General features: G+C 39.0%; 1 protein-coding gene across 6 annotated transcripts in view; it reads left to right on the forward strand.

Annotated features, from left to right (window-relative positions):
* The window catches only part of EPHA3 (EPH receptor A3), a 201,028-nt gene that overhangs the window by 149,288 nt on the left and 31,509 nt on the right, over window positions 1-20,231 (forward strand). For 2 of the 6 annotated variants that reach the window (XM_083438312.1, XM_083438316.1), the window contains 6 exons: window positions 1,340-1,369; window positions 4,116-4,240; window positions 8,053-8,215; window positions 11,621-11,723; window positions 12,189-12,256; window positions 17,299-17,424. In XM_083438312.1, the coding sequence (XP_083294438.1) occupies window positions 1,340-1,369; window positions 4,116-4,240; window positions 8,053-8,215; window positions 11,621-11,723; window positions 12,189-12,256; window positions 17,299-17,424 (615 nt within the window). The remainder of the gene's footprint in view (window positions 1-1,339; window positions 1,370-4,115; window positions 4,241-8,052; window positions 8,216-11,620; window positions 11,724-12,188; window positions 12,257-17,298; window positions 17,425-20,231) is intronic. The other 4 variants (XM_083438314.1, XM_083438317.1, XM_083438313.1 and 1 more) reach the window with 3 other exon arrangements.

Genomic DNA, 20,231 nt, shown 5'->3' on the forward strand with positions numbered 1-20,231 from the left:
CATAGTAATATTAATGTCTGCTTAAGACTTTTAGGCATCTCTTAAATATATATCTTTAAGCTGATAGCCCTATGCAGTTGTTTAAAATGTTTCTTGAGTAGGGTTGGTGGAGAAATTCCATTCATGTATCATTTGAAGCCAAAACTATCAATTCATACTTTTGCAAAAAAATAAAATAAAAATAAATCGTGAACCACAACACAGGTGACCTTTGAAATTAGCACTTGTCCGAATTCTTCTATGTAGTTCATGAACCAGTCTCTACGAAATTGCATCTGTTCAGAAAAGTGTCCATAAAAATGAGTATACTGATGGAAATAATGAAAAAATGCATTACTTTAGAGAAAGCTGCTTTCAAAAATGTGCACATTAATCAAAACTACATATAAAAATGTGTTTATTATGGGAAATGCTGATAGATTTTTAAGAGAATAATAATAATAATAAAATCACACAGTTCAGCAAAGTATGGAGAACTGAATTGAAGACTGGAAAAATGAGAAACTGAGAGAACAAAATCCCTATCCTTTTTAATGATTGCTTCAAATTTGTTTATGTTGATATTTTGCTAGAGGGCAGTATATAAATACTTATATGTATAAACAACAAGTGAATCTCCTATACGTCAGTACCCACAGCAGATATGCAGGGTTATCGGGTCTTGAAATTAAAATTTCTGATGCTTGGATAGTGTGGGAGGCAACTCAGTAGCAGAATCTAGTGGTTTCTAGTGGGTCCTGGAAAAGATCTGAGTGTATAAAGTATATGGTCACACAAATAGTTCTGCTATTGCAGAGGTGGGGTCTGATTAATAAAGGTGAGCATGTTTACTGTAATCAAGATTTCACTGTTCCATTGACATGGTGTGGCATATATCAACAATGTGCAATGTTGTGGCTTCAGTAACTGGAGGAGCTGTTGGGGGGGTCAAAAACTGTTATATTTCTGAAAAATTCACAATCAACCTACTAACATTATTTGTGACTCATAGAGAGAAGCATATAAGTAAACTGGAACTACTGTAAAAAGTGATTACAACAATTTGGGAGCAATCACTGTCATCAGGATTGTTAGCCTTGTCTCATCAACACTATATTGATTGACTTTATAGTATTATTAGTGGTGGTGGGAAATCATAACTTTTAACGATTTGTTAATTACTCATAAATATGGATGGCACCTATCTTAGCATAAGCTTGTTGTGCTTGGAAAATGCAAACTAAAGTGTTAAAGGGTACAAATTAGAAGAATGTAAAGATGAACTAGTAGGAAGTTATGCATGACTTAGGTCTCTGCATTTCAAAACAGCCTGACTATTATTATATCTATCTTTTAACAGCAGCCTGTACTTCTGATTGTGCAATTACTAGTGAGTAGATGTTATAATCCAGATCCATTTGTGTTGCTTAATGCTTGTCAGTTATTATAATCCTTGTATTTCGAGCTATGCACGAAATTCTTGGACCAGTCCTTGCTGGTCTTGCCACAGTTGAATTGTAAATGTGGTCCTTTTTCAGTCATAGGGACTGTTACTGAAAGATCAGCAAGGAAGGCTTCAGTTATGTGAAGTTACTTCTCCTAGATGCATGGTTCCCCTTGGGGACATAGAGGCCAGTAAGACCTCTCACGAAATTTAGTAGTTGTATAGGTCGAAGCTGGAGCTGCTTGCATAATGCTGAACTTCTACTGGTGTGTGTGTGTGTGTGTGTGTGTGTGTGCATGTGTGCGTGCATGTTCTGTTGTGTTTGTCGGAAGTGCCCAGATTAAGAGCAGCTTTATCCATTCAGGCAACAACAGAGCTGCTGTCAAAATCCATTTCAAGCAATAGAAGCTGCTGCGCCATATGTTCATCCTGCATCACTCCACTAATGCCAGAGCACCTGAACCATGTAGGAGGAGCACATGCTGTGAGTGATGTTTGCTGGCAAAGTCCCTTTAAAAACACTGATGAAGAGAAAATAAAGCCTAATAACACTTTTCTGAGGAAAACAGAGCAGAACGCAGAATGTAATTTGAGGAGAATGGAACAGAGGTTCAGGAATGCATAGCAAGGAGATATTCAACCAAATATTCAGGAGAGAACTCTCTCAGAAGTACATAGCCAATCACAGCACATGTTGCGTCAGCAAGCTTTCTACAACTTTGCCTGGTTGCTAAGCAACATCTGCACCACTTCTACCTTCTTGGTTAGCTGACTTACTGATGACATAATTCACCCTCAAGTTACAAACTAAATTATTTCTACTGTTGCACATCCAACAATGCTGTCATAGAAATGAGCTACAGTAGGGGCTCCTCCTATAGATATTCATTACCTTGGTGTGCACAAACAAGAACCTTCAGGCCCCTGTGTCTTGTGACAGACATTCCAACTGCATGAAAACATTTTTGGGCAGCAACTATGCCACTACTTATATGCATGAAGCTGAACTTAATCTGGATGCACCCTCACATTTCTCTGGTTTCAATGAATCTCGAATCAGCTAGATTAATTCAAATCGCCTAATTAAGGGTTGACCATGTTTATGACTAAAACCTGTATTTGAAAATGATGGTGGTGATTTTATAATGATGAATTCCCAGAAAGCTGTAATTTGAAAAAATTCTATGGTTTTTAGGGTCAATAAAATTATATGAGCCGAGCTAAATTAGGGGAAAAGAAGTCTCAATGAAATCAATGGAGTAACTTTGTCATAACTTGAGTTCCAGTTGATGTCTATGAGAACTTCATTCAAGTAATCTGGACTGTTTCTAACCCATTATGACTATTCAGTTGTATTATAAACAATTCAGCTACCATTTGTTTGAGCAGATTTGGAATAAAATCCCAAGCCGATCTTCTAATAAATGTGAATATTCACCTTATCTGCTATTTTCATATGAAAGCTAGCATGCATTTACTTCTTACATGTCATCTTCATCAGATTATTTGTCTTCCATTTTTCTAGTGTCCTGCCATATTACCAGGATACCCAGCATGAACCATGGGCTCACTGAATGATCTGTTTAAACATCTAGTAGAACATTTAACTTTATAGTTAAAGGTCACCAACCTTTTTGGGCCAGTGGGCTTATTTACTATTTAAAGAAAACGCCATGGATGCCAGTCACAAAATGGCTGCCATGAGGGCATGGCATACAAAAAAACTGATGCTGATGGTCAGGGATGGGAATATCACAAAGTGGCTGTTATGAGGTGTGGCATGACACAAAATGGCTACTATTGGGACATAGCATAATGACTTCAATGTATTAGAGACTGACCCAGTGCTAACAGAATATCAGTGGAATTGCAAAAAGTATGTTATGTATTCTTGATTTGTGAAGGGATATTTATTGGGACCCTTCTCTTGCATGAGAGCCTCTGGGTGTCACATTTGTGATCCCTGTCCTGATGGGGCCATAAGAAGGAGAGAACTTGAATATGAACAATAAAATGTTTCACCACGTTGCATTTTGGTACTTGTGTTTCTTCATTATGTCAGCAAAATTACCTGTGCCTTGATAAATGAATTGTGCTTTAGTGGTGTCTTTTTTTTAAAAAAAAGCTAATGTTTGCTTAAGCTCTGTAGAAAATTGTTAAGGATGTGGGAGAAATTTGAAGTGGACTGCGATAGGGGAACCACAGAGAATGTCACAGAAAAGTGTATGTTCAACAGTATACCTATGATTATTATTATTAGCATTGGACCTCTTGGGATTCCTTGCCCATAATTTACTCCAGTTCTGTCATATGCCTGGAATATGAAAAAATTATCAATGAGCTGCAGAATCTGGTACTAATAACACCGCAACATCATAATAAATAGGCTGAGCACTTTTTTTTGCTTCACTTTTTAATATATCAAATGTATTTCATTGCTTACATTATAGTAGCAGATTAGAAACATCTGCTCATTTGCCACCAGTCTTCTAGCAATAGAAAGCCTAACTCGTTTTCCTTCAGGCTATCCTGCTTCAAGGCTTGGGTAAGAAGTCTATAATCCAGCTGTTGAGTGTTGATACGGATCCAGGTTTATACTCAGGAGCCCTTCAAATGGAAACACCACCTCCTTGCCAAGGATTAGAACAGTGATAAACTCCATTTGCTTTCTTTTTCTTCTTCCCCACTCTAGCTCCATCCCCTATTACTATAATTAGAAAAGACCGGACATCCAGGAACAGTGTCTCTCTCTCTTGGCAAGAGCCTGAACATCCTAATGGGATCATCTTGGACTATGAAGTCAAGTACTACGAAAAGGTGGGAAAGCACAGCAAAGATGGCAGGGGGTGGGCTTGGCCCATTCAGTTGGGTTATGGGAAGGGTAAGATAAGAAACTGAAAAGAAGTTGAAAGCTGTGTAAAAATGCTCTTTCACATTCATATCCAAATTCTTCAAAATAAGCTTAGCTGTCCGAACCATGAACAAAAATACAGAACAACATTTACATTCTGTTGATGTATCATATTAATGTTAATGCTTTCGGTGGCTGCATTTAATATTAGATCGGATTATTATTATTTAATTAGGCTTTTTTGTATAAATGCATAGACTAAATCACTATAAGAAGGTTACATAAGCATCTCAACTGTCCTTTAAAATTCCACTTACACAGTACGTTTAAGAAATGGAATTCTTGTTTGTTTTATACACTTGTGATATCAATGTAAAATAATTGAATTTGCGTGAGTTTCAATATTTTTCCAAAAAGATATTATATCACTCAACTTAGCAATTAACTTTCCAGGTAAAGTCATGTAAGCAGTAATTTCTAAGGCCTGTTTAGATACTATAATTTCCCATGTTCCAGGATACAGAAAAAGACAAGTTTCTTAGAAGGTGTTTTAACCTTTTCTATTGGGGAAGGGAGCGAAAGTTGCTTAATTTCCCATATATCAGATCTTCCTCATCATTTGTTTTTAAAAAAACAAAAACCTGCAAGTTAGAAATGAAAACCAGGAATAAAACCAAAACCACAGGATTTAGTACGGAAAAATTAAAATCAAGGAATTATTGTCCCAACTATGTTTGGTCGACATACTTTATCATCTATTCTACTTTCCCCTCATTTACCCACTGAAACTTATTAATTAATTTGCTACTATTGTTAGGATGCCCCATGACAAATAAATAGAAAACAGCAATAATATATAACACACCATAAAGCTGGCAACAGAGGATAATATCAATAAAGCAAACTCACAACAGCACCAAGAATTTCACAGATCTTCAAGTCCAATAAATATCTATAATCATTAAAAGATTTTTTTAAAAAAAATTAAAAACCAGTGAAAATAAAAAGATCACAATGTGGTCTCCAAGTGAGCTTCTCGGAGAAGCACATTTCATAACTCAGATGTGACCACAGAAAAGGGTCCTACCATAGTAGATACCCATCACATTTTAATTAGCAGGGCACCAGGAGAAAGGCCTGAGGTATATTTAGGAGTATAATTGTGTGCCAGGGGTGCAGCATGACATAAAGGTAAAGGTAAATGTTTTTGAATTCTGGCTCCCATCAGTCCCTGCCAGCAAGGTCAATGATGATGGTAGTTCATAGAATCATAGAATCATAGAGTTGGAAGAGACCACAAGGGCCATCGAGTCCAACCCCCTGCCAAGCAGGAAACACCATCAGAGCACTCCTGACATATGGTTGTCAAGCCTCTGCTTAAAGACCTCCAAAGAAGGAGACTCCACCACACTCCTTGGCAGCAAATTCCACTGTCGAACAGCTCTTACTGTCAGGAAGTTCTTCCTAATGTTTAGGTGGAATCTTCTTTCTTGTAGTTTGGATCCATTGCTCCGTGTCTACTTCTCTGGAGCAGCAGAAAACAACCTTTCTCCCTCCTCTATGTGACATCCTTTTATATATTTGAACATGGCTATCATATCACCCCTTAACCTCCTCTTCTCCAGGCTAAACATGCCCAGCTCCCTTAGCCGTTCCTCATAAGGCATCGTTTCCAGGCCTTTGACCATTTTGGTTGCCCTCCTCTGGACACGTTCCAGTTTGTCAGTGTCCTTCTTGAACTGTGGTGCCCAGAACTGGACACAGTACTCTAGGTGAGGTCTGACCAGAGCAGAATACAGTGGCACTATTGGTCAGACTAGTTAGACTACTAGTTGTAGTCTAACAACATATGAAGAGTGTCAGATTGGAACAGCGCCTCTTAGACTTTTACGGTGTGCCACTGAGGAATATCTGTATATTAACAGTAATTCCCCATAATTTAAAATTTAGCTATTTTATTTGGCTCTTGCCTTAAGTTGGGCATTGGATCTAACAACATTTGAAAAGCCACAAGTTCCCCATCCTGAATTAACTAGAACATTTTTGTTGCATGAGATGCATTAATGGCAGAATTTCTCGCTATGAAATATAGAATTGACTATCCTCTGAGAAATATTCTCTGGTAGATTATTTTATTGGTAATGTGTTGGTTTTGTGATCCATCCAGTTCTGCTTTGTGGGGGAAATGGGCAGTAATGCTTAGAAAGGGAAAAAAAACAAGCCTTTTTTCAAAGAAATCACTGACATGTTGGGTGTTTAATCAGAGGGATTCGTTCTTTTATTAAAATAAAAAAGAATGTTAATGATAAAGTACAGCATTTTCTGAATTTCTGTTTCTCTTCTGTGAAAAAATAAACCTAGAGGCTGTTGTACAGTGAAAATCTGATGATCATTAACACAAAACAGAAATTACCATATTATTAAAGATACATTGCCATTCATCTCATCATATATATATTTTAAGAAACCTTGCCGAGCAACTTAACAATGCAATCCTATATTGTCCACTCAGAAAAAATTCTCACTGATTTCAGTGGAGCTTACTCTCAGTTGAGTGGGTATAGGATGCAGATTTATTTTTATAATAAGAAATGTGACCTTTCCATGACCACAAAATCTCCTCTTTTGCATATTTATTAAAAAGAAGGAACTACCCTGACTATGCAAACATAGCCTCAGAAATTCCACTTAAGCAGCCATTCAGATTCATAAAATGATGACATTTATACTGGCAAACCTATTCCTTTTGGGCTATTAAAATAGTTACCTGGGTGGCAATCTTGGACACACTTGCTAGGAAGGGAGTTCCATTCAATGCAGTGAGGCTTATGTCTAAGTAAACATGTTTCGGTTTGGCTGTCTGCGACATAGCGATGAATGCAAATTAAGGGACACTATCCAATGCATGGCAAGCCCTGTTTCCTTTCCCCCTCCACTATCTATGTGCATGTACTTCTTACTTTGTTGCAGGTTATTCATACTCTGAAGCTTGAGTAACTTGCACTGAGCAGAGTGGTGCTTGGATGTGGATATGGGACCTGTGCAGATAATTTTTTCTGCTCCTGAATGACGTTTTGCACTTACAGAGGAGGGGAAAGAAAGACTCTGTTAAGCTACCCTATGGGAATTCCCCACTTTAGATTGTGCCCTCTGTTTTATCTTGCAACCTCCTTAAATCACAAAAAAACGTAGTTTATAAATATGCTTATCCATGTATTTTTATATTTCTACATTTGCAAAATATATTCTATTAATCCTATGTTTCTTGAATCCATTATTTTTATTAGTCTGAAACGGGAGGGTTTGCATAAGGGCATCTTCTGGATGTCTTGCCGTGTTAAAGGGCCTTGATTTCAATCGGATGCCTGTGTCAAGCTGGTAAAAAAAAAAAGTATTGAAAGGGGGGAAAAGAAAGGCAAAACACTTTCACACATGATTAATCAGCCTAAAATCATAACACACTGTGACTCTATTTTTGATCTACAATAATAGACCATCAGTAATCATAAGTCCACTAAAATCTTGGCTAGGGGTAGTGCAATTTCACCCATTTTTCCAAATTACACCAACAAGGACAAAGGGCTGTGGAGGGTCAAGACATTTCTGCACCCTCCAATCTGTTTCATCATTCTGGTACAGGAAGATAACACACATGTGAATACAATTAACTCTCCTTCTAAATGCTGTTTACACAGCCAGCATAAGATGGGAGAAAATGTCAATATGCCACCCTATCTTGGGTTTTAATGTGGCCATTTCTTTCTCTTTTTTTCTGAAGCAGGAGCAAGAGACAAGTTACACCATTCTAAGAGCAAGAAGCACCAATGTTACCATCAGTGGCCTCAAACCAGACACCACTTATGTTTTCCAAATCAGAGCACGGACGGCTGCAGGATATGGAACCAACAGCCGCAAGTTTGAGTTTGAAACCAGCCCGGATTGTATGTATTTGTAAAAAATTGATTTTGTCTGTTTTCCTGCGCAAAATTATATGGCTGGCTAGCTTTATTCCCTCTCTAGTACAGCAAATGTGATTCTATATTTATGATCTGCCTTTCCGGCTAACATGCCTATAAATTTTTACATTTTGTCATTATTTTAAAACATGCTATGAGAAGTATACTATAAAATAATGCAGGTGGTATTCCTACTTTCTCCTGCCATATCTTATTTATGTTGCCAGAATTAAATGAATCCTGTGCTAGGCAGCAGCTCCTGCCGGGAAAGAAATTTAAAAGTTCCACAGTGTCATAATATTCTGACATTGTTGTTTAAACTTATGGACTCCTAAACTTCTGAACTCCTAAAGAACTGCAGTCACTTCAAACCACCACCACCCCGCCGATTTCCAAGTACATAGAGTTGTGCTTTCATTAACTTAACTTCAGGCAAGCTTCCCTGCTTTCCCCTGTAGGTGGGTGTTGGTTTGTTAGGAAGGGAATCCTAACTTTTCATGCAAATTACAGTCAAAGCAAAAGTTGATGCCAGTGAATTGCCATTTTGTATTATATTGCTTGGCTTTCTTCCACACTAAGCCCCAATGCATTGCTTTTCTCAAAGTGGCATTAAAATCAGGACCAGAGCTTGCCAGAACTCCGTTCCGGCACCTCTCAGGTAGGCGCCATTGCCATTGTAAGAGAATGAGAGAGACATTCAAGGTGAATTCTGGCACCTCTTTTTCTAGAAAAATAGCACTGATTCAAATAAATGTTTCACATGGGACTTAATAAAGTGCTATATTATCTGCTAATACATATCCCTATGGACTCTGGAAAAGAATAGAAAGTGGTACAAGGTTGGAACATGTCCTCTCCTCTTCCATTAGCAAAGGCCTTCAGCTAGAATAGATCATAGACTCCAAATGGAAAGACTCCATCTGTACATGGAAGGACACAATTTGATGCAACCTACAATAAACTAACGGGGGACGTGGGTGGCGCTGAGCCTGGGGCTTGCCGATTGAAAGGTCAGCAGTTCGAATCCCCATGACGGGGTGAGCTCCTGTTGCTCGGTCCCTGCTCCTGCCAATCTAGCAGTTCGAAAGCACGTCAAAGCGCAAGTAGATAAATAGGTACCACTCCGGTGGGAGGTAAACGGTGTTTCCGTGCACTGCTCTGGTTTCACCAAAAGCGGCTTAGTTATGCTGGCCACATGACCCGGAAAAACTGTCTGTGGACAAACGTCGGCTCCATCGGCTTATAGAGCGAGATGAGAGCCGCAACCCCAGAGTCGTTCGTGACTGAACTTAACTGTCATGGGTCCTCTACCTTTACCATTTTACAATAAGCTAAACTTTTCAATAGTTCATGAAACTCATTACAGTGGTACCTCGGGTTACAAACACCTCGGGTTACAAACACTTCAGGTTACAAACTCCGCTAACCCGGACGTAGTACTCCAGGATGAGAACAGAAATTGTGTGGCGGCTGCGCAGCGGCAGCAGGAGGCCCCATTAGTTAAAGTGTTGCTTCAGGTAAGAACAGTTTGGGGTTAAGAACAGACCTCCGGTTCGTAACCTGAGGTACCACTGTACAACATTACATGCTCATTATTAGTCCTTGGTACAACAACCAAAGCCAACTCAAGTCATCAGACCATTTGAAATGTACACAATGTAATTCTATATTTTAAAACACAAATGCTTATCTTTTGACTCCCCTAATTAACCACTGGGTCTGAGAATCACCTCCCTTGATAGCATTTATGAAAATATTTGAGTGAGTTAATATTCAACATGTCCATCTCAATTACAGTGTGCACTACCAGTCAGCAATAATATCACCATCTAGTAGTTGGTCCTGATTAATTTGTCAGACATCGGAGATTGGAGGAAGGTGGGAGGAATTCCAAAGTTATAGCATAACACAGATTATACCACAGATACAGTGGCAGCAACTTTTCTGACAGACTTCTCATAAGACCTGAGTGTCTGGAGTGTTTGGAGAGTATAAGGTCTCAAAAATAAACAGAGAAAATTTAGCAGCAAGCCAAGCAATCTTGTTTGAATTTTTGAGATTTGTGAGCTTTTGAAATTCCAGCTCTTTCTGGAAAGTAGCTGAGCTCCTGATTTTAGCAAACTAATGACTTATTATGGTGACCTTCAGTCTATGGAATAAATTGTATGATGCATAGAGAATATAAAACCATTTAGGGTATGATATATGGGAATAGATGGCAAAGAAATATGTTTTTGTGTTGTCTTAACTCGAACCAAGATCCATGTGGATGCCTCTGGCAAATGCACAGAATGTAGGTGATAAAAAGCTTTGCAGAACAGATGGAAGACTTGTTGTTCCTTATTATCATGATACTATTTTGGTGGATATTCTAATTGGTTACTTAAAAATAATGACTTGGATTTCAATAGTCTTACTATGTTTTAAGTACTTTTTTGCATAGAATTTGAAACTTTGGACTTGATCCATTGACTTTAAAACAAGCATTTTTAAAGAACAAGTTCATTGATACATTAGCTCTCTATCTATGCTCTTAAGTGCAGTGCGTTATTTTACAAAACTTCCCAGTTTTGTTTATTTATTCATTAAATTTGTGTAAAAAGCAAACAGCAAAAACCCATATTTAAGGGATACAAAGCTAATGTATGGTCTAGTTTGGCCCTTTAGAGGTTATTGTGATGGAGAGCTGGAATGAGACCTGAAGGAGTAGCTGGTGTCAATTTTTCATTTTCCATTCATATTAGGAGCTCATTTTAAACAGAGCTGATTTAAGCCTCTTTTGTAAAAAATACATTTCAAGCTACATACTTTACTAAGGAAAATTGCACATAAAATGTTCAGCAGTTCAATCTATCATGCTTGACTTGTATACTCAAAAAAGATCCTACTTTAATTATATAATTTTATAAATCATCCTTAAAATCATCATTATCAGTGGCATGGATCCAAAAGTGTCTTGAGCCAGCAGAAATGTGCTTCTGCTTGTAGAAAGATGACTTCTTCAATTCTGCTGATTCTCCTATCTGAATCCCACACAGTTCCAGAGAGTTCTTCACTCCTCAAAATAAGGTTTTTTTAGGATGAAGGAGACTACCATAGGGAGGAAGGGCTGAAAAAGCCATGTTGTGTGTGTGGAGTCATGCTACCACTTCTCTGGCTCCAACCTGATATATTTTTACTTTGCTTAGCCTTTGCATGTTGTTCATGTTTCAAATTGGTAAAGAGTAAATAGATATTTAGCTTAGAAATTGGGCTGCAAGTCATTTCTAAGCAATGCTGGTAATGATTTCACTTATCTGCTACCTGCATTTGTCGGTGGTGATATATTTAATGTTCCGAGGGTTTTTAAACTAAAAGAAAACCTCATGTTTATTTCCTTGTAACTTCCAGCTTTCTCAATCTCCAGCGAGAACAGCCAGGTTGTAATGATTGCTGTTTCGGCTGCAGTAGCAATTATTCTCCTCACCATTGTGGTTTACATCTTGATCGGGAGGTTAGTTCATCATTTCTTTTACACATTTATTTCCATCCCTTCAGTGCTGCATTTGAATGATAAGCGCTGTCAAGGAGACACCCTCCTGAACAATAATCACCAGGATTCATCCGGAAAGCCACCCCCACCCCCGGTTTGTTGACCAGGAAGTCACAGCAGAGTTATAAGCCTTAATGAGGCTGCAAACAATAGCAGGCTCAGGCACTACAGAACTTGTTAAAAATAGCTATAAACACATTCTCAAGCAATTGTAAAACTAAACTGGAGGGGTCAAAAATCAACAGATTGTCTCATTAGTCAATTTCCTCAAATTCCCTCAGAACGTATCTATGCTCTGTAGGATACAGAGAATGTAAACAGTACTAAAGTTCTTAATAGGAACTTAACTGTTGTGTTCTGTTTTTTATATTCAAGCAGCGTATAAAAAGTTGGTTTTCTTATGTTTTTGCCTTTTATTGCTTGTAGATTCTGCGGGCATAGTAAATCGAAACATGGAATTGATGAGAAGAGGCTGTATTTTGGGAATGGACATTGTAAGTTTTTTGTCGTCTCCTCCTCCCTCCCCCCCCCCCAGTACATTATGCCATTTATTGCACTCAGCAAAATTCTATGTGCTCATATGATACAGATGCAACTTTGTCTCCTTTATTTTTCTTTCCCTCACAACGCAAATACAAGTTTTTTTTAGTGCAATTCTATATGTGCTTCCTCAGAAGAAAGTGTCACTGTGTCTTCTCTTCCTAGATGAGAAATCAATCCCAGAAAAGAAATGTGTCTGTGATATGTGGTTTCTTTTCATATATGCAAGCAGAGCATATTAGAAACAAATCAATGTTCCTGCAGGATAGAGCAAAATCCTGAACTCTAAGAGGCTTCAAAGGTAGCCTAGTCTACCTGTCTTATTCTCTCTAAATTGAAATGGCAAGCTGGCCTGCAAATGTGTTTTTCCCTGCTCCATTCCATGATGGGTGTAAAATTCATTATGTTGGAATAATCAAGGAACATTGAGGTGCTTTCTCAAATCCAGTATCCTGGTGTAGGATGCTGTAGTTTTGTATCTCTCTGGTTAGTGTTAGACTACAACTCCCATCAGCCTCAGCCAGCATGGCCAGTGGTCAGGGATAATAGGTATTTTTATACCACTCTTCTCTACTGCAGCCACATGGTGCTGTGCAACAAAATAAAAGACAACAAAACATAATACATAATAAAATCACTAAATCCATTCGACCTAAAATACCTACATAAGCATCTATATATATAAGCATCAGTGTCATACTTAAAACTGACTTCACCTACCACACCTGTCCACCTCTGAAAGCCTGATGAAACAGGTACAGCTTCAACAAATGCATAGCACAAGTAAGACACATCTCAGAGTGGAGATTGTAGCCACAGAGCCATCACTAAAAAGGCTTCCTACAGGGCCCCACACTTTTCATCTCATTCAGAGCAGGAACTACCACAAGAGCCTTACCTGCTGATCGTAATGAATGATCAAGTTGATATGGAGAAAGCATCTCCTCAGGTGATTCACACAGTTTTGCAAGCAATTTTCCCCAATTTAATGCCTTTGTTCATGTTCTTTTCATTAATAGATGCTTTTTTGTGTACACTTTCCCTGCAAATTTTGTGTGCTTTTGGGGTTGCAGAACTGCTTTGCAAAATTCGTGCAAATTTCAAATGATAGTTGTGTTTCAGTTCCTGTATTGTTTCAAGAAGTGCAAATTAGGTAGGATTGCATGAAAATGTGAACAGAAGCAAAGTTCTGCCTCATCCCAGCTTGGGATCACATGGAATTTGGGTGAAATGCTTAGAAGGGCCCAATTCATTTTTGGATCAAGGAATGGGAGACTTCTTGTTTTCTTTTTTCTTCACATAGTCAAATCCCTATTTATTAGATGCAGATATTTTATTTACAATTTAAGTCAGTCAGAATTGCCAGTTTCTTTTATGCGGTTTGCATATGGTTGCAGAAATTAAAACCTCTGGCTAATTACAACTGTGTTGAAGCAATTTAATGTCAAATTGTTTTTCTCTAGAGCCTTTCCCCTCAGGAGCAAGTTGGTACTTTATTGCCAACATGCAAGCTGTGATATCCAGCTACTTAAGGCTGCACAATAACAGTTAACACACTGGGCTTCAGCTCCCCATTTAGTAATATGTGGCCCACAGCATTTTAATTAGATTATAAAACAGAAACAACCATTAAAAAAGTGTCATGGACAAGTAACAGGTCAAAAGTTGCTCTCTCAATTCTTGTTCAGTGGAATGTCACAACCACTTTTTCTAAATGAATCACAGTAGTTAAAATTCCTGTGGATTCAACCACTTCGATTATTGTGCTTTGGCGTTCCAAGCCATGTCCATGCTGCAATATGAAGGGAAAGTCTAAATATTGTTGGTTCTCTGACAATCCATCCTAGAGAGGGAGAGAGAGAGAGAGAGAGAGAGAGAGAGAGAGAGAGAGCTGTAGATTGTTGGGGGGGGGGTTGCTATCAGTATATTTATCAAACTGGGTCTGGAAAACTATATTGCCCTGATGTCAGATGTGCTGTGTCTAGATTGGATTATTAAATGATGATATGAAAATATTCAGAGGCAGTCCTCTTTATTATTTCTGAACATTTTCATGGGCAAACTTCGGTCATTCAAAACAGGTCTCACAACCAAACACTGGTGACTCCTGCTTCAAATTAAATCTTCGGCTTCCTTACAGGGGGAGGCATATTTTGAAAATGTTTATGAGAAGGTGACTGTACCCAGATATATTAATTCTGGCAAGCTTCAGTGCTTCAGTTGTATACCCCATAGCTATTTACAATGCTCTATTAGTGGCATTTTGTTGAATATACAGAACTACTACTGAGCGCTCCCCCTTCCCAAAAGCTAAGCATTCATCTGAACCCCCAGTTGCTACTGGGGAAATATAAACCCAGTCACTCTTCTGGAGTCTGTTGGAGGCAAATACCGGAATGAAAATTCTCCTGGGTTCGTTTCAATAGGATAAAACAACTTCTGTGGCTATAATAAACTTTCTGCACTTTAGACCATAGCAGATGGTTTATTTCAGCCACTTGCTTGTGAATTGCCTAAGAAAAAGCCTCACCCATGAAATGTTCCCTGCGGCCTTATTTCCAATCCTGTAATACCACTTCAAAGGAGCAGAAATGCATTTGACCTTCTCAGATCATCCCGGTTTGCCCATGTCTGGCCAAGCACTTTCTACTCCTTTGCTACCTGTAAGACAATTCATGCTGGTAAAAAAAAATAAAAATGGAAATGATGCCACTGGCACAGAAGGAGCTGTAAAGTCCTGCAGCTTAACACGAGTACATGTGTTTATTATCTACTGCTCATGACAGAATCATCATTATATGGACTGCTCTTTAGTAATTGGTGCGAAGGAATTATTCTCCCTGCAATCTCCAGTCACCTGATAACACAAACCCTCAGGGGTCAGCATTAAAAAAAAAAAAAATCAGGAACAGAAGTCCCCACTGCTCAGAGGTTTTTAAATTGCTGGATTTCTTTTTATTAGGGACAGGAGGGAGTCTGTAATATGCAGGCAGTATGGATGGCAGGGAACATTTACGAGACCTTTAACCTGTAGCAATATGCTGCCAGTAGGGGGGTGAGTGTGTGTTTTAATTGCTGCTGTTGTTCAGGAGGTTTTATTGTGAGCGATAGTTTTACCAACCACGGTCTTGTACGAAACAATTTCAGCATGTCGTATTGGGCAAAACACAGCTTCACTGTTCTTCATGTGATGCTTAAATTGTGTTGGAGGCAGTTAACACTAGAGCTTAAAGAGGGAAGCTTTCAAGATTTGATTACACTCTTGCAGCAATTGTGTTGGTAGGTAAAGGGAAAGTAGGAGAAAAGAACCCTGCTGAACCAGACCAAAGATCAGTCCAGTCCAGCAACTTCTTTCCAACAGTGGCCAACTAGGTGCTACTAGTCACAATGGCTATATAACTACCTCTGGGGTCAGAAGTGCCATGCCTCTGAATACTCGTCATTAGGAAACACCAGGGATGTTATTTCACTCATGTTCTGCTTGTGGACATCCCAGAGGTATCTAGTTGGCCTGAAGGAAAGAGGATGCTGGACTAGATTGAGATTTGATCCGATACAGCAGGACTCTTTTTATGTACCTATATGCTTTCAGGAAGTGTACAAGAATCATATGAATGCTTTATCCTGTTCTTCATCTCTTAGCAATTTATGCTCAGCAGTACATTGCTTTTGAACCTGGATGTTCCATTCATCTACCATGCTTAATACCGTCTGTTAAATCATTCCTCTACAAATTTATCTGATATCCCTTAAAAGTCACCTTTTATAAAATGTTATTACCACATCTTATGATAATGAATTGCATAGATTTTATGCATTGTATGGAAGAAGTGCTATTTGGTCCGTCATGAATCTACTGACAATCAATGTCAATGGTTGATGCTGGTTTCTAGTACAGTGGTACCTCAGTTTAAGAACAGCCCTGTTTACAAACTATTTGGTTTACGAACTCTGCAAAACCGGTAGTGTCCCGGTTTGTGAACTTCACCTTGGTCTAAGAATGGAAGCCGAACAGTGGAAGGGGACCAGTGGCGGTAGGCCTCATTAGGGAAAGTGTGCCTCAGTTTAAGAATGGTTTCGGTTCAAGAACGGACTTCCGGAATGGATTAAGTTTGTAAACCAAGGTACCACTGTATAAGGAGAAGAAAAAGCCGTACTGATTTCCTTTGCTTCTGTTATGTAGCTTCTTAGGGCCAAAGATCCATGATAAGATTTCCTGAAATTTCTATTTTCAGTGAACAGCAGCTGTACAGTGGGGCTGGATTATTTGGAACACTGGGAGATCTAGAGGAAAATTTGTTGTTTAGTCATTTAGTCGTGTCCGACTCTTCGTGACCCCATGGACCAGAGCACGCCAGCCACTTCTGTCTTCCGCTGTCTCCCGCAGTTTGGCCAGACTCATGTTTGTAGCTTCAAGAACACTGTCCAACCATCTCGTCCTCTGTCATCCCCTTCTCCTTGTGCCCTCAATCTTTCCCAACATCAGGGTCTTTTCCAGGGAGTCTTCTCTTCTCATGAGGTGGCCAAAGTATTGGAGCCTCAGCTTCAGGATCTGTCCTTCCAGTGAGCACTCAGGGCTAATTTCCTTAAGAATGGATGCGTTTGATCTTCTTGCAGTCCATGGGACTCTCAAGAGTCTCCTCCAGCACCATAATTCAAAAGCATCAATTATTCGGCGATCAGCCTTCTTTATGGTCCAGCTCTCACTTCCATACAACACTACTGGGAAAACCATGGCTTTAACTATACGGACCTTTGTTGGCAAGGTGATGTCTCTGTTTTTTAAGATGCTGTCTAGGTTAGCCATCGCCTTTCTCCCAAGGAGCAGGCGTCTTTTAATTTCGTGACTGCTGTCACCATCTGCAATGATCATGGAGCCCAAGAAAGTAAAATCTCTCACTGCCTCCATTTCGTTCCCTTCTATTTGCCAGGGTTTTTGTGTGTTGGTTATTATTACTGAACATATGCTTCTCTCTCTGAATTTCTTTTTAAACAGTAAAGCTCCCAGGCCTTAGAACCTATGTGGATCCACATACATATGAAGATCCTACTCAAGCTGTTCATGAATTTGCCAAGGAGCTAGATTCTGCTAGCATAGCCATCGACAAAGTTGTTGGGGCAGGTAAGGCTTCTTACAGTGTCCTCTCTCGTGAGAATAACTGTGCCATTTCAGTCTGCCTAATACAGCTGGACCATTCAGATGCAGGCAAGTTGGTGGATAAAACTTTCTGTGCAGATGCAAAGGAAATAATTGTTTGAAGGTTTCTGCATTTGTATTCTGAATTTTTCACAACCGTCATGACTGACAGATCCAGCTGCTTCTTCTGCACTGAAAATGTTTATCAGCCTTTCTTTTGCCCTTTGTTCTTAATATTGCTGCCCGTAAAAGGTTTGATGTTGAAGATTTGTTGGTCTACCAGAATCTGAGCTAAAACCTCAGACTTTTATTTCATATAGGTTATCAAACAGCCATCAGACTGCAGTGACCTTTGTTCAGTGGATTGATTTTTGAACATCACCATTTGGAGTTACTCATTTAAGAGCAAACTGCTTCTTGACATATTATTAATCACCAGAGCTATAAAGATACCCCTGAATGCAAGCTTGTTGCAAACCCACCGGTTTCCACAAAACCAGTGTATGCAGGATCTTTGCACAGCAGGAGAGGTTTGTGAATTGTATCCAAATGCCTCAGTGCTTCAAACATGTAGCAATCAGAGATGTTACTGAAGAATAAGTACAGAATGAAAACATTCCAGAAGACTAGGAGTTGTTGCATAACAGCAGTTATTTGCCTCTTAAAGGCTTTCAAATTTATTTTGGCAGAATAGTGCTTTTGTACTTACTTACTTAATTCATTCATTTATTTTACCCATAGCCCACACCTCTGTCCAAAGAGCTTAGAGTGGCTTACATGTGGTTCCCGGACAGTATAATAGTAGCATACCTGCTTAGCTTCAGCTGAAGAACTGAATCACACACCTCCAGGCTGTGTGCTTAGACTCACATGTATTTGTGTGCATGTAGTTGCAGAAGGAGACAATCTGTCTTACAACATATAAGGTAGAGGAAGGCCTTACCACACATTACTCCGTGAGTTAATGTGAACAATTGCTCTGACTGCAATGGGTTCAGATAATCATTTCCCACCAAGAATACCTAAAGCTAAGCCGCTACCAGCTCCTTGCCCCAAATGAGGCTGGAAACCAAAACTCTCAGGACACTGAAATGCAAAAGCAGTCAAAGGGATGGGAAGGCATTGCTTCCCCGGCTTCCCAACAAAGAGCTTGCAGCAATGGGAATGTTGGTGGTGGTGCAGGTGCAGGTGCAGCAGCAGAGCTAACCCAAAATTTCCATTGTTGTGCTTGCAATAGTGACCCCACTCCCCCTGTCTCCCTCTTGGTTCCTAGCAGTGACTCTATGTTGGGAAGCCAGTAAGCAATGCCACCCTACCAGTCACTACTACTGAAATGTTGAGCTGCTTCTGCTCTTGTGCTGCCATTTAAGCATACAGTTTATGACCTTTTGCCATAAACTGGCCTGAAAGTGTAGGAGAGTATTGCTGTCAGATTCAAGAACTTGCAAATGCAAGAGCTCTTTATGTTTTCTAGTCCTCAATTAGCTGGCAGTCTTGCCCAAGTTGATGCTGGTGAATTTAGGGATGGAGGAGAAATTTGATTCAGTTTGCATTTAAATGCAAATCTGTCAAATTCACATGCTCTGAAACATTATGAAAACTCAAATACAGGCATCCTTTGAAATTCACACATATGCTTGTTTTGTGATGCAGTTCTCCAACCAACTAGCTGTTAACAAAAATATGTATATTAGGAGAAAATGCACGTTAAAGTGAATATATTAGTGAGAACAACATTTGAAAATTACTTGCAAAAATGTGTACATTAGTGTACACAAATGTGTTTATCAGGAAAGTTTCACAACAAAATGCCGGGGGGGGGGTATTTTTTTAAACTGTAAATTGCTGCAGAAATGTGGAGAATGTGGAGTTTAAGATTGGAAAAATGAGAACCCAAGAGAACAAAACTTAGCAGATCCTTCCATCTCTCCTGGTGATGCTTTATTTGCTCAAGCCTGAGATCATAGGCATTCCCACAGTTAGCGGCAAACTCTAAACTCAAATAACTACACCAAATCAACAGTGAGCCACCAAAGCAGCACACAGACCTAGGAAGGAATAACAAACAAACAGTCCAGAAAAAGGGAGTTAACTCTTTAGTTTACATTTCTTTAATATCCCGAAAGAATAAATAATTGTTAAAAAAAATGTGTACCATGAAAGATGTGTAAGGTTTTTTTGTATTTTAAAACAGCTAACAGGAAATCAATGTACTTTGTTAAATATTATGGGGGGTGAGAGAAAAGTCAAATTATGTTACAGAATTATGGTGATTTATTTATTTTTTCATTTTGCCCCACAAGAGTGCAGTGTTCTCCATCCTGTTATATCCAGGCTAGCAGTGGCATATGTGTTATGGCCACGGTTGTTTTTAACTAGAAAAGAGATTGATAACATATTTGTAAGACTGCTGGTAGCTTCCCCTGAATGTCTTGTTCCTTGCTGATAAAGTTCACAGGTATAGTGTAAACTCCTTAGTTCAGACTATTTTCTGCAAGAGATTCTTGTCCGATACTCAAAGAATCTCTTCTAACCATCCTCGTCAATTCCATCTGCCTCTGCTAACTAGTACCACTTCTCAGGGTCCTGATAAGGATTACAACAGCTGTTTGTAATTCTTAGCAGTTAATTATACAGCAGTAAATGCTAAAACCATTTCATCCTAAAAGCTTTAAAATGTTTTTAAAGCATTTAAAATGAATTAAAATGATACTTTAATGAGTGCTTAACAATGGGTGCTATGGGTCATTTTTACAACTGACAATCAAATCAGCAAAGTAAACTGCTGTGCA

Source organism: Podarcis tiliguerta, assembly GCF_965153285.1.
Source record: "Podarcis tiliguerta genome assembly, chromosome: 4".
NCBI classification, from domain to species: Eukaryota; Metazoa; Chordata; class Lepidosauria; order Squamata; family Lacertidae; genus Podarcis; species Podarcis tiliguerta.